Source organism: Bison bison, unplaced genomic scaffold (assembly GCF_000754665.1).
Source record: "Bison bison bison isolate TAMUID 2011002044 unplaced genomic scaffold, Bison_UMD1.0 scf7180017864456, whole genome shotgun sequence".
NCBI classification, from domain to species: domain Eukaryota; kingdom Metazoa; phylum Chordata; class Mammalia; order Artiodactyla; family Bovidae; genus Bison; species Bison bison.
Genome location: NW_011495018.1, coordinates 10,790,635 through 10,805,376, shown reverse-complemented (window position 1 = coordinate 10,805,376; position 14,742 = coordinate 10,790,635). Strand labels below are relative to the sequence as shown.

The 14,742-nt window shown below is 49.3% G+C and overlaps 1 protein-coding gene across 1 annotated transcript in view; it reads left to right on the top strand.

Annotated features, from left to right (window-relative positions):
• PPAPDC1A (phosphatidic acid phosphatase type 2 domain containing 1A) overlaps window positions 1-14,416 on the top strand; it is a 150,673-nt gene extending 136,257 nt beyond the window's left edge. Inside the window, exons 9-10 of the mRNA XM_010859581.1 lie at window positions 1,030-1,200; window positions 13,873-14,416. Coding sequence (XP_010857883.1) covers window positions 1,030-1,200; window positions 13,873-14,072 — 371 coding nt within the window. The 3' untranslated portion in view covers window positions 14,073-14,416. The remainder of the gene's footprint in view (window positions 1-1,029; window positions 1,201-13,872) is intronic.
• The last annotated feature ends 326 nt before the right edge of the window (window positions 14,417-14,742 follow it).

The following is a 14,742-nucleotide window of genomic DNA, read 5'->3' as shown; positions in this document are numbered from 1 at the left end:
CATGGACGGAGGAGCCTGGTAGGCTGCAGTCCATGGGGTCGCTGGGAGTCGGACACGACTGAGCGACTTCACTTTCACTTTTCACTTTCATGCATTGGAGAAGGAAATGGCAACCCACTCCATGTTCTTGCCTGGAGAATCCCAGGGACGGGGAAGCCTGGTGGGCTGCCGTCTATGGGGTCGCACAGAGTCGGACACGACTGAAGCGACTTAGCAGCAGCAGCAGCAGCAGGTTTTAAAGGGGATTTCCGAGTGTAGCCCGGGTTTGAGCACTGTTGTTTTAAGTCCACAGAAGACTCACCTTAAATCTCACTGACTTCAACTGTGTATTAAACCTGACTAGATGAAAAGCTCAGGGCTTACCTACTCCACCTGACTCCACACTTTAGACAATTGATCCAATGAAGCTATGAGTTGCGTTTGCAGTTCTAAAAACTAATAACCATAATTTCTGAGAGAAGACAAGAAATGTGTCACCACTGGCTTCTCTGTCAAACCCACTTTTCCATAGCATTTGCTGGTCCCATCTTCCTGAGCTAAAACTTACCAAGCTAAAACTCCCTTTCTTTCCCTCATTTTTCAAAGCTAAGCGGTCATCAGTCATTTGTTCTGCAGGCACTTTTATTCATATAGAACTCCAAACACAGTATTAAAACTCTGTTTGCACAACCATGACCCTCAACCAGTCCATGAGCCCCTTGAGAGCAGAGACAGCCTCTGAATCAAGTTTTAATTTCCCCCACCTTGAACAATGCCTGTCTAGCACACAGTAGCTACCCCTCAAATCATTGTTGAATGAATGAGATTGAGTAGATTGTGATCGCATGCAAGCCTGAAAGGCTGTTCTCATTGTTGAAAGCTTCATACCAGCGTGGTTCTAGCAAGAGCACAGATTGCCAAGATGGTGTCTGGCGCCAACATGGTCCTGACCCTGGGGGTGTTGCAAGATGGTAGCCAGGATGCTCGGGTGCCCTGTGTCCCTGCCACGTCCCACCTGCTAGGGTAACACCTGCTGTTTGTCTTTGGCAGTTGCCTTTTCAGGCCTTGGCTTCACAACGTTCTACTTGGCTGGCAAGCTGCACTGCTTCACCGAGAGCGGGCGGGGGAAGAGCTGGCGGCTCTGTGCTGCCATCCTGCCCCTGTACTGTGCCATGATGATCGCCCTGTCCCGCATGTGTGACTACAAGCATCACTGGCAAGGTGAGTCCCTGCCCCGGGCCCGCCCGGTCCACACGCCATCTGCTGCTCTCGTGCAGGGATGGGGGGATACTTGCACCTACTGGGGGGAGAAGTAAGTGCCTGCTGTGAGAAACTAGAGTTTGCTGAAATGACAGAGCAGACACAGTTTTAAAGAAGATGCACCTGTTCAGGTGAGCTCCGGCCTTGCTGGGAACAGAATCAGAGCTCCTCCCATTCCTTCATGCTCAACTAGGCAGCTCGAGTCTTACCAGGAAGGCAGGACCTCAGTCACAGACTCAGATGTGACTTCCCTGCTGGATCCCTTGCCTCTGTTCTCAGACTTGGTGCCAAGTGGTAGTTGGTTCCTATTGCATTCACCCTGTAAAGGCATGTTTCTCACCATTGATGCTGTTCCAGAAGAGGTTTCCAGCCCAGGGATGGATGCCAGCAGCCACTGCAGGTCTGGGTGAGGCTCACCTATATGTTTCAGCCCTGGGGTGTCTGTGCCAAGTCAGAATAACACAGGACAACTGAGGGGCTTGTTCTTGGAATAAAGCAAAACCGTGCCATGCCCCTCTGCAGATCAGCTGCAGCTCTCAGCTTGCCTAAACCACAGCAGCATCTGCCATGGCAAGAAAGGGAGCAGAGACAGAGGCAGTGTCCATAGAAGGCGTGCCCTCCAGGAGCGCAGGGCTTACGGCTGTGTTTCCCAGAATCCAATACTCAGATCACCTTGATCAGGCCACTCCAACCTAGGAATTGGACTCTTGAGGGTGGGTTCGGAGTGACCGCCAGAAGTGTGCATTGTTAGCAAAGCAGTCCATTTATTCTGATGAAGTCTGAGAAGCACCATGGAGAGTTCCACTGTGTCAGCTTTCAGCAAACACAGTGCATGAAATGTGCCTAATCCTAATCCGGCTTCCCTGGATGAATGGCCTTCCACGATCTGTCTGTGGCCGGCCCTTCCTCTTCCTTTCCTGTCTTCCTGCCGTCCCCCGGGCTCACTCCCTTCTGCCCCCTTTTCTGACCACCCTCTTCTCACCTCTTCCCAGGTGTTTGTCCCAGTGGTAGTGAGGCAGCAGTTGAGGCCAGAGGTGAGGGGAGCTCCTGGTTGGAGATGACTTTGCCCCATCTTCTCCAGGGGCCTTCTGCTCCTTCTCTGGCTTCAGCTCCACTTTCTACCCTCCTGAAAATCACACGCTGGGTGTCATGAGCTTCCAGCAGCAGCTTCAACCTGGGGGTGAAGGGTCTGGGAGAAAAGGAGGCTGATGCATGGTCTAGACAGGTGGAGACATCAAGGAGGTTTGAGGCCCTGCTGATGGGGGTGGTCAGTAGAGGCCCATCGGGCTACACCCTGAGCCTTGCCTTGTTCTCTGCTTTTATCAGTGACTTGGATGAAGTTATGGATAATGATCCCACACAATGGGGCAGGGGCAGGAAGAGAATTGCTGAGCCAACAGAGCAAGGGCGGACCCATCGCATCCTTGGAACTAGGAATATTTTCCTCCAGAATCATGGTGGCGCATATGATTAGAGCATTTCCGCATGAGGACTGTTACGGGCTGGATGGCATTTCATGAACTGCTTCTCATTTATCCCTTGTAAACTGTAGTTTCTTCTTTTGAACATGGGAACAATAATCCCTCAACATTTCCCAGAGCCATTTCATCGACTAAATGAAATAATGGATCTGAGTGTACTTTGTAAATGAAAGTGTGTTGCACAACTGTGAATCAATATTGAAGTTGCTTAGTGCATCATTTCTAAAGAAGGATGTGTTGTGTCTCCCAAGCCACTGATTTTGAGGTGGACATGCTTTTGGCACATTTGTAAGCTCTGAATCCCTGGTTTCCACTTTTATTCCTCCACATTGGACCTGAGAAGTGATGAAGGATTTCAGAGTTGATATTTTGGCTTCATCTTGGAAGATAGTAAGAACCTTTGTGTAGTGATCTTGTCCTGAAAACCTAGGAAGAGAGGTTGGCCTGTCTTAAATGCTCTTTTGTTACTACTGATCTGTGGTTGGTGCATCATGAAAGGATGAAGAATCGCAGTTCTTGGCTTTGGGGAGATGCTGGACTTCATGCAGCTGGTGCCCCCAAGCCCTGCTGGCAGCGGAGCTTCATGCCCATCCTATCCAACTGGCACAGAAGGGAACTTGGAGCAGTAGAGGGAGAATACTAATGCTCTGTGAGCTGATGGGAAAGCAAAGCAAGAGAATTTATGATCAGTGATGTGTAGGGCTGTACTTTGGGGGCGGGGAGGGGCAAGCCAAAATTGCATCATGGTAGACCCATCCTGCAGCCCAAACTGAATGTGCCTGAGTGGGTTACAGGTCGTAGATGTGGCCCAGCTACTCGTTCAGCTGTGCCATCACCTGTTCAGCTCGTACCCTGGAGTTAGCCAGGAGCAGAGTGTGCTTTTCCTTGGATCCCTCTAATGGGCCCTGAGTTGGGTTCATTTTATCTTAATTCCCCTTTAGGAGGTCATCTGTCCTTGTCTATACCAGTGGTCTCAATGGGGAGCAACTGAACCTTCTAGGGGACATTTAGCAATATCTGGGGACATCTTCACAGATGGGATGGTGGGAGTGGTGGTGGCTGCTGGCATCTAGTGGGTGGAGTCCAGGGAAGCTCTTCAACATCGTACAGTGTATGAGATAGCACCTCCTCCACCGGGAAGACTTCTCAGCCCCAAACATCTGTGGCCGAGGTTGAGAGAGCCCCACTACACCACCGCTCGGGCTTCCCTGGTGGTGCTGGTGGTAAAGCAACCACCTGCCAGTGCAGGAGACAGAAGAGACACAGGCTTGATCCCTGGGTTGGGAAGATACTCTGGAGGAGGGCATGGTGACCCACTCCAGTATTCTTGCCTGAAGAATCCCATGGACAAAAGAGCCTGGTGGGCTACAGTCCATAGTATTGGACAGAATTGGACACAACTGAAGTGATTAAGCACACACACACACACACACACACCCCACATCTCAGCTCCATCTTTCTTTCCCTTATTACACGCTAAAAGCAGCAGTGTTCAATGAGTGGAAAATTTTATTTGTTCAACACTCACTTATTAAGGAAGTAATCAGGGAGGCTGCAGAGGTTTGCAGCTTGGAGAAAAGGTAGACGGTGAGGCCCTTGGCTGCTGTGTGGGAGGGTGTTGGAGGCAGGATGCCTGGCTGAGATTAACGAGGTGTTGTTTGTTGATGTACTGAGCTGCCCAGTGACTGTGGGCGGGGGCCTTCCGTCATGATGATAATTCATGGGGAGACCCCTAGGCAGCAGCACAACCTGAGAACCTCTCATTATAGACTTTAGTTAACAACATTAATATTATGAGATTTTTATGACTCCATTTCAATTTTGATTTAAGCAACTGTGTCTAATGTGGAAGTATATCCAATTACTCGATTACATATTCATATCCAGTAAATAACCCATAATCTCAAATGCTTTGCTCTGTTCATTATCATGGTTATCAACATCCTTCCGGTCTTCTCTGCCTTCCCAGCGCCACTCCACACGAGTCTGTTGTTTTATTAAGTGAGGAACATGGAGGGCACAGGCCATGGTCTGGAGGGGCAGTAAGACATGTAACAGGGCTTCTTCACAAATAAAATCACTGGATGGATTATAAATCTTTCTGTGGCTGAAGTTCTCCTTGTCTCTGTGACATGCTGGCTTTTGGGTCAGCTGGAAGTTAGAGTCCCTGGGTGATGTCAACGCTTCACAAAGAAGCTTACCTTTGTGATTAACTGTGTGTTTTCAGCATTAAAACTTGTAGAATTCCCATGCTGGGGGGAATATCTATGGAGAAAAATGCACAGAAAGAACAGAGCACCTCCCTGAACCATCTTCTGCCTCAGTTCATAGTCTCCTGGGTTTATGGTTCCTGTCAGTGGACAGTCAGAGCCAGAAGTGGCAGGAGTGTGTTGTTTTTTCCATGAATGGACATAACGCGCTCCTTCTACCCTCAGATCCTTGTATCTGGATCCAGTGTTTCCTTATGTGACTCCAGCTTGCAAGTAACCTTCTAGCCAACACTGATTCTCTAACCATAGCTCTCTTAAGCAGCCCTGGGTGCCTTAGGTAGTGTTTCGTCATAAGAAAGGGCACGTAGGTCTGAATGTAATCCAGAGAAACAAGTCTCAAGGGAGGAAGCAGTCATTTGTTCCCACCCAGCCTGAGGCCGGGACGCGTCCATGTCAGTCACAGACGCCATGTTTACTGGCCTCAAAATTCCAAGATGGAGCCACTGCTTTTGCCAAGTTTCCTGACTTGGCCATGAAGGGTCTGTGATGTGCAATGAGTTCAGGTGTAGTTTCTGGTCTCTGCAGATGGGGTGTTTGAGGATGAGGGCGCTGTGCCTACGTGGAGAAGGAAATGGCAACAAACTGCAGTATTCTTGCTTGGAAAACCCCATGGACTGAGGAGCCTGGGGGCTACAGTCCATGGGGTCATCTGAGCAATGTAGCGAGCACCCTGCACCTAACTGTACCTGAACCACACTAAAAAGCCAGGCAGAGTCTGCTCCCTCCTTGCACAGTCCCATTCACCCCCTCCCCCCAACACACACACAGTTGAGGGACACACTGCTCACCAGTCCTCCCTGGGCTGTCAGAAACAATCTCTGCTGCTGCTAAGTCACTTCAGTCGTGTCCGACTCTGTGTGACCCCATAGACGGCAGCCCACGAGGCTCCCCTGTCCCTGGGATTCTCCAGGCAAGAACACTGGAGTGGGTTGCCATTTCCTTCTCCAATGCATGAAAGTGAAAAGTGAAAGTGAAGTCGCTCAGTCATGTCCGACTCTTAGCGACCCCATGAACCGCGGCCCACCAGTCTCCTCCGTCCATGGGATTTTCCAGGCAAGAGTGCTGGAGTGGGGTGCCATTGCCTTCTCTATGAAACAATCTCTAGATTTTCTAAATGAAGTGACTTGAAAAGGAGACTTTGGAACGATATCATGCTTCCCACCAAAACCCACCAGCCTTACATAGAACAGGAGCACTAAGTTCCTCCCTCCAAGATCCTCCTTCCCAGGTGAACTGATCTCATCTCTTCCTCCTTCCACAATTGGCTGCCCATGTGGTGTGTCTGCATTCACATTTATCATCAGCTGCCAAATGCTGCTTGGGGTCTGGGACCTCTGGGCCTTGGCTGCCCGTGAATCCACCATCTCTGCCACCATACTTAGGGCATCCCTGCGGAGGCCTTGAGCAGGCCCAGGCCACTCCCTTTCTGGGATCAGAACGCACTAAACAGGGACTGCCCTGGATGGGCCAGTGGTTAAGAATCCGCTTTCCAGTGCAGAGGATGCGGGTTCGATCCCTGGTCAGAGAACTAAGATCCCATATGCTGCGGGGCAACTAAGCCCGAGTGCCACAGCTGCTAAGCCCATGTGCCTCAGCTAGAGAGAAGCCCACCCACCACACGAATATCCCGCATGCCCCACAACTAGGACCCGATGCAGCCAAATAAGTAAATAGTAAAAAAAAAATCCACTGGGCAGAGAGCATTGGGCCTTGAGAGGCTTTCTCAGCCAGGCTCCCTGCCCTCTGCCCTGGCCTCCCGCATTGCTCAGTTCCCAAGGAAGACAGGTGTTGGCTGCTTCCAAGTCTCTTGACAACTTGGCTTCATTTAACAGTGCTTTCTGCTGTTGACTTTCTGTTCAAAGTAATTCCAGAAGCCACCTTCCTTTGCCCACTGTAGTTCAGACCACCATCACCTGCTGCCTGGGTTATTGCAGAAGCCCTGCTACTGTCTCCCCTCCTTTCTCCTCTGCCCTTCACACTGCAGCCAGGAAGAGCCTTTAAACCCTGTCACGTGTGGTGCCTGCTCCTCTGCCCCTGGGGACTCCTTGTGTCCATCAGCATCAAAGCCCAGGTCCTACAGCAACTGTGAGATCTGGTCCCGCAATTCCTGCTTCTCTGATGGCGTTCTCCACTGCCCCTCCTTGCTCATGCTGGTGCTTTCCCACCCCGGGGCCTTTGCACTGATTGTCTCCAGTGCCCAGAATGTGCTTCTCTCAGATGTATGTATGGCTCCTTCCCTTCCCTCCTCCTGGTCTTAGCTCAAGTGAGGCTGTCTTATAGTGACCACTCTGTTGAAATCACAGCCCAGTCCCCACACTCTCTGTGGTGTTCACCTTGCTCATCTACCACCTTCTGACAAACCCAGTCATTTCTTGCGTGCATGCTCAGTCACTTCAGTCATGTCCAGCTCTTTGTGACCCTATGGACTATAGCCTGCCAGGCTCCTCTGTCTATGGGATTCTCCAAGCAAGAATCCTGGAGTGGGTTGCTGTGCCCTCCTCCAGGGGATCTTCCTGATCCAGGGATCGAACACATGTCTCCTGCATTGCAGGCAAATTCTTTACCACTGAGCCACTGGGGAAGCCCCAGTCATTTCTTAGGTATTGATTATTGTCTGTTCTTATCCACTTGAACAGGAGTCTGCACACTTCCTCTGTAAAGGATCAGAGAGTCACTATCCTGGGCTTTATATGGGCCATGTGGTCTCTATGGTAATGCTTGAGTTGGTGATGGTGGTGTGAACACCAGCCTATAAATGAATGGCTCGCATAGTTTGCTGCTCTCTGTACTGGAATATACTCTCCCTGTGGGGAAGGATTTGTGTCTCTTTTGCTGGTACGGCACATAGTAGGTGCTTGTGTTAGTTTCCCAGTTTCCACAAACTGAATAGAAGTTGTCTCATGGTTCTGGAGGCCAGAAGCCCAAGGTCAAGGTGTTGGTGGCCCCTCTCCCTCTGACACCTGCACGGGAAAGAGCTTTCCGTGCATCCTGCAGCTGATCAGCCCCAGATAGTTCTCGGCATCTGCAAGCATAATTCCAGTCTCTGCCTCTGTCTTCATGTGGCATTTCCCTTGAGTTTCTTCACATCACCTTCCCTCTGTATCTGTCTCTGTGTTCAAATTTCCCCTTCCTATCAGCACACCATTCAGATTAGAGCCCATTCTACTGATCTCATCTGGGCTTGATGATCTCTGTACAGATTCTATATCCAAATATGGTTGCATTCTGAGGTACTGGGGTTTAGGACTTCAGCGTATCTTTTGGAGAAACAATTCTTAATGCTTAGCAGTGCTCAGTACATAAGTGTAGAATGCAGGAATTAATAATTTTGGTTAAATCATATTCCTTTCTTACTAATTTTATTTTCTCTATGCACTGGTTTTACTAAAATTATTCTTACTCTTTGTAAGTTCTTTCTTTTCAAAAATGAGCCAAAAAGTAAACTTCCAAAACCATCCACTCACTCATTCAGTATGTCTCTTGTACCTGTGTGTCAGGCATATTCTCAATGGAGGCACAGTATTGAGGCAGAAGACTGGGTGCTGCCCTGCCAGCTTACAGTGTAGCAGGTAGATTGTGCATTCTCTGTGCTAGGTAAGTTCTTTTACAGAAGCTCAAAGTCACAAAAACGGGATGCATTATTAGTAGCAGAAAAAAAAAAAAAAAAAAAGAAACAATCATGTGAGGTTGTTGAGTTTTCCAGAAATGGTCTTTACCCTAGGGTCTTGGGTCATAAAGCCCAAGGCATACAAGATACCAAGTAAGCCAGCTGAGTGATGTTGGATGTTGCCATGGCAACAGGGAGGGATGTGTTCCTCCCAAGGACCTGCTTGTCGGTGCCAGAGCTGAGTACTGGCACCTCAGTAGGCCAGACTCCATGAGATCCTTTCCTGCCCTTCAACTTCATGAGAAGGGGTTGAGGTCATGCTCGTTTTCCAGGTAAGGACTGAAATACAGGTCGCCTGATTCAAAGTCTAGCCCTCTTTCTACTACCATTGGAGCCCTCTAGGTATTGATTCTAACCTCCCCTTTCAAATAGCTTTGTTGAGGTGTAATTCATAACTCATAATGCATAAATTCTCCATTTTAAAGTATGCAATTAAATGGTTTTTAGAATATTCAGAGCTGTGCAGTCATCACCACTGTCTAATTCCAGAAAATCATATTAGCCATCGCAGCCCCCAGCAACCACAAATCTACTTTCTTTCTCTATGGATTTCCATCTTCTGGACATTGCATATTCTTGGCATCACATAATATATGGCCTTTTGTGTCTTGTGGTGTCTATTCTTTAGTGCATCTTGTAAATGCTGTTCAGGGCATCTCAACATTTACTGCATAATAACTGCTGGGCTGGGCTTCCGAGTGGCTCAGTGGTAAAGAATCAGCCTGCCAAGCAGGAGACCCAAGTTAGATCCCTGGGTTGGGAAGATCCCCTGGAGGAGGAAATGGCAACCAACTCCAGTATTCTTGCCTGGGAAATCCCATGGACAGAGGAGCCTGGCGGGCTACAGTTTGTGGGGTCACGAAGAGTCAGACACGACTTAGTGACTGCACCTACACACATGCACACAACTACTGGGCGTGGGGAGATGAAGATGAGGCACTCAAGGGGCAGTTAACACTGACAGGTAGATGTGAGCCGAGAGGTGCACAGACAACAGCCTAGAAAGCTAGTGCAGCCCCTGGTCCTCAACAGAGCCCCAAGGGGCCATGGAAAACTGTCTTCTCCAGCCCACACCAGAAGCCTGGTCAATTTATGTCCTATAGAACTGTAAAGACACACCTCTCTGGAAAAAGATGGACCACTCCTTTCAGTTTCTCAAACTGGCCATGCCCCTTCCTTCCTCTGCCAGGAAGACTGCCCTGCCATCCCTGCCTCCACTTCCTACCCCGCTGGTTTGCACCTGCTCTTCCTGCAGGGCTGACCCGTGGATCTTGTCCTCAGCAAAACTCCCCCGATCCAGACAAGCCAAACCACTCTGCGGGCTGATCTCACAGACCCGCCTCCTCCTTCCTGGCGCTCACCACAGCTGCCGCTCACTGGTAAGACTGTCACTTCTCAGTGTCCATCTTAACCCCTAGGACTGGGAACACATCTCTTTTGTTCAGCCTCGTGTTCTGGTACTGGGCATCACTTCTGACATCTGATCCCCTCGCAAAATACATGATGGATGAATGACGTCGATGCTGAGTGAGAAGACCGTGGCTTGTGTACTCTGGGGACATGGAGATCCACACACTCCCCCTTTGAGCCCTCCAGTCCCATGCGACCATATTTGGGGTGAAGTCAATCCCAGGCAGTTTTTTCCCTAACAAGGGCTGCTTGTCTCCTGCCTGCTTTTCTCTAAGCACATGCTCTACGGGATGGGAATGGGATTTCATTAAATGGCACTTAATGACAATCTCTCTCTTTAAGTAAGTCATTTTTTAAATCTTATTCACCATCTTTGTGATAAACAAAGCCCTGAATAACTGCTGAGAAGGCGCCTTTGCTAGACCTTCCATTGCCCTGCTGCTGCTGCTAAGTCGCTTCAGTTGTGTCTGACTCTGTGTGACCCCATAGACGGCAGCCCACCAGGCTCCCCCGTCCCTGGGATTCTCCAGGCAAGAACACTGGAGTGGGTTGCCATTTCCTTCTCCAATGCATGAAAGTGAAAAGTGAAAGTGAAGTCACTCAGTCGTGTCCGACTCCCAGCGACCCCATGGACCACAGCCTACCAGGCTCCTCCGTCCATGGGATTTTCTAGGCAAGAGTACTGGAGTGGGGTGCCATTGCCTTCTCCGATGCCCTAGTTGCTTCTAATAACTATGGTGGCACCTACAATACCACTTCTAACTCATTCCATTAAATGGGAAAACAGCGTTGACGGCAGTCACATGCTCGGCTTGCTGCCGCATCAGTAAGCTCGGGGAACGTACATTCAGAATGACTTGATATCTTTTGGTCCGTGATGCACCTTGTGCATGTGACCAATGCCTTGTCACAGAAAATAAAAGTCAAGTGGCATTATTTATAGGTTTCTCTGCATGGTCTGTTCAATAGTCAATGACTCAAACACAGATGTCCTGGGTCATTTCAGAATCTCATAAAAGTAATACCCCATAGGCCTATTCTCTGGGGTTATTAGAAAAACAAAACAATGGTGTGTCCCTAAGACTTTATGCATGAAAAAGCCTGGCACGTTCCCTAGCACGGGCTCCTGCCCACAGGTGGTATGAAGTTTCTCAATTTGAGGAACTTGGTTTAATCACATTAATTATGCCTCATGACCTCACAGAGGAATTCACAGTAGTTACTACTTTCCAATTTCTTGGGTGACCATTTTTTTTTAAGTTCATGAATTTATTCAAAATGCTATGAAAGTGTGGCCGTGCTAAAGAGATGACAACTATAGACTGTTGAGTTACTGTGTGAAGAGAAGGATGGGGAAGGATTAGAAAGTCCCCAGTAGTGCTGGGAAGATCTCCTGGAGGAGGAAATGGCAACCCGCTCCAGTAGTCTTGCCTGGAGAATCCCATGGACAGAGGACTCCGATCAGCTGTGGTCCATAGGGTCACAAAGAGCCAGCCACGATTGAAGTGACAGCACGCAGTGCTGGAGAGGAACACAATAACAGTGATGGGCACTATTTTTTTTTTTAATTAAAAAACATTTTTTTGGCTACATACTACAACATGTGAGATCTTAATTCCCTGACCAGGGATCAAACCCTTGTCTCCTACATTGGAAACACAGCATTAACCACTGGACTGCCATAGAAGTCTGAAACTATTGTTTTAGATACTGCATTTCAAGGTCTTATTTTGTGGCATGCACTGTTCAGAAGCAGATCTCATCAAATCACTATGATGATTAAATGACATGGATATTGAGATCTCCATTTGAGGCTGGGGAAACTGAGGTTCAGAGGTGCAGTGACTTGCCCTAATGGGGTCTACAGTGTCTTTGTGATGGATTTCTCAGCCAAGAGGATTCTCAAGTCTGAGGTGAGAATAGATGCTGGATAACTTACTGTGGCCCCAGGCATCTGCTCTGGGAGCAGAGCTGGGCACTGGGGTTTCACTGTATCTCACAAGTGGTCCTCCCCACCCCTCTTCCTTGGTGGCTACTCATCAGGGCCAAGTGGCCACTAATCTCTTTTCCTCCTCTTTCTGCCAGGTTGCACCATGTTTGCACTCCTATGCAGAGGAAGTAGCCACAGTTATTCAGTTTCTCTGGCCTGTTAGAATGACTTTTGTTTACAAGTGACATTTTATCCCAATCAAGGATATGACCTATTTTCTGAAGATGCTCAGCAGAGTTTCATAATGATCTGCAGGCTGATCTCAGTAGGTTGACCCTGGGGACCAAATTCCTAGAACATTCATATGAGAAAGACTCTCAGCTGCCAAGCACTTATTCCTGGTGAGGGAACTGAAGTTCAGAGAGGGGAATGGGGACAACACCAGACAGTAACCAGAGCCTAGCCCCCAATTACTGTGCACGTATTCATTCTTCCGGGCTTCCCTGGTGGCTCAGTGGTAAAGAATCCGCCTGCCAATGCAGGAGACATGGGTTTGACCCCTGAGACAGTAAGATACCCAGAGAAGGAAGTGTTAATGTACTCCAGTATTCTTTCCTGGGAAATCCCATGGATGAGGAGCCTGGCAGGCTACACTCTTGGGGTCACAAAAGAGTTGGATACGACTCAGCGACTAAGCAACAGCATTCATTCAGCCACTTCCCTTCACCAACTTAATTCTGCAGATGAGCAAAGTGCTGTTCCAGGTATTGAGGAATCAACAGCCAGCAAGCCTCACAGAGCCCCTGCCCTGGTGGAGCAGAGACTCCAGTGTTAATGTTACGTCATCACACAGCTTGACACACCACTTGCTGTTCTCATCCCCAGGAGATGAGAAAGTGTATCCCTGCCCATGGCAGGGGTGGGTGATTCAACAAGATAATGATGGTGAAAGTGGAAAGCCCCCACTGGAGGATGACACTTCAGCCTGGCAGCGACCTTCACAAGAAATCAAAGTTTCTCTTGGCAGGGGAGGTTTTTCCATTGTGTTAGGATCTTTTTGGCAAGAATAAACCCAAAGACACAGTTTAAAGGGCATGCACACATACACACACACACACACAGAGTGAGGGTTGTTGGGGTGGGCCACTTTCATGGGGTCTCTGGTGGACACTAGCTGAATGCCCTCTTTAGCATGGGGTCCAGAGGTGGTGGAAGGGCCTGTTTTGCCCACAGGTTCCCTCTCCTACCTTGTCTGCAGGGCCCCCCACCACGTCTTCTGACTTGATAAAATCTGCAGCTTGTAGAAGGGTTTAGGCCCCTCCCACTGGGAGTGTCGAATTTGCCCACCCTGGTGCAGCATCAAATGTTGTATTCACTTTGTGACTCAGAAGTTTTACTCCATCCCTGGGAAATCACTTAACTTTGAGGAGGAGGCCAGCATGCCCGCTGGCTTTCCGTGGTGCACCAGCAACATTGCAGGACTCCAGCAGAAACTTGCTAAAGAAAAATGACAGCCCCCGAGGGTATTTACATCCCATGGAGATGGCTGGAATTCTTCCAGAATTTAGAATTGATTTTCAAAATCAAGAATGCAGTTCTGAGTTTGTGCCGTGAGCTGCTGCGTATTCCATCAATAATGAGAAGAATCAAGTGCACACACAAAGGGGATGTTTAAGTTCTAGAAATGGTAATGGTTTGCGGAGGCCACCAAGACGTACACCTCCAGTGTCGTTTCTCTCCCCTTCCAGTCTTTCGAGGGGTTTCATCAGCAAACCAGTCACCGAAATCGGTAGGAAAGTGCTTTCTGGAAAACACAGCTGGCCTCATTTGAATGAATCATAATGCATTTCTCCTGGTTCTGCTCTTCTGCCCTAGATTCGTTTGTTGGCGGCGTCATTGGCCTCATTTTTGCCTACATTTGCTACAGACAGCACTACCCACCTTTGGCCAACACAGCCTGTCACAAACCCTACGTCAGTCTCCGAGTCCCGCCCTCGCTGAAGAAAGATGAGAGGCCCACGGCCGACAGCGCGCCCAGCCTGCCCCTGGAGGGCATCACCGAGGGCCCTGTATGACCCAGACCTCGGGGGATGGACTGAGCCCAGGCCACGCTCCTCCACCCCGACCTCATCACACAGTAGAAGAGGTTTTCTGTAACATGTTTCTCATCCGTTGTTTCTCCAAGTTCTCCTTCCGCTCCCATTTTGCCGACGATGATCCTGCTACATTCCACGTCTACTTTCAACTCTCCTGAACTGGTCAAGAGAAGGGCCCAGGAACATTTTGTGAGAGACATGTGGAAGGAGGCTGCCGGGGTGGGCGGGTGCAGCTTGGTCGATTCCTCCTTCCGAGATGTTTGCCGTCACGGCCACCGTCCTATGTTTTCATGGTTGTAAAACATAATAAAACCTCCCACCTGGAAGACATGGTGTTGGCGGTCCAGTGCACAGATCATTCGGGGCTGCGGTGAGTTTCACATCCACCCCCAGGGTGGAGAGCCGGCCCAGCTCTAGCTGTGGTGGTTCTAGGTACTGAGCTGTGGGCGGAGACTGACAGCCTTTGAGAACTGTCAGCTGATTACAGCTCTGAAATGGAGTTGCAGCCTGGAGCTGCAGCCTTGACATTGCTAGGGCTCTTTGAATCACTGAATCTGTTACCAAGTCCAAGCTCAGCCTGGTCATCCCACTGAGCCAATAATTGGGAGACAAGGTGTTGAGGCAAGGAATAGTGACTTTATCTGGAAAG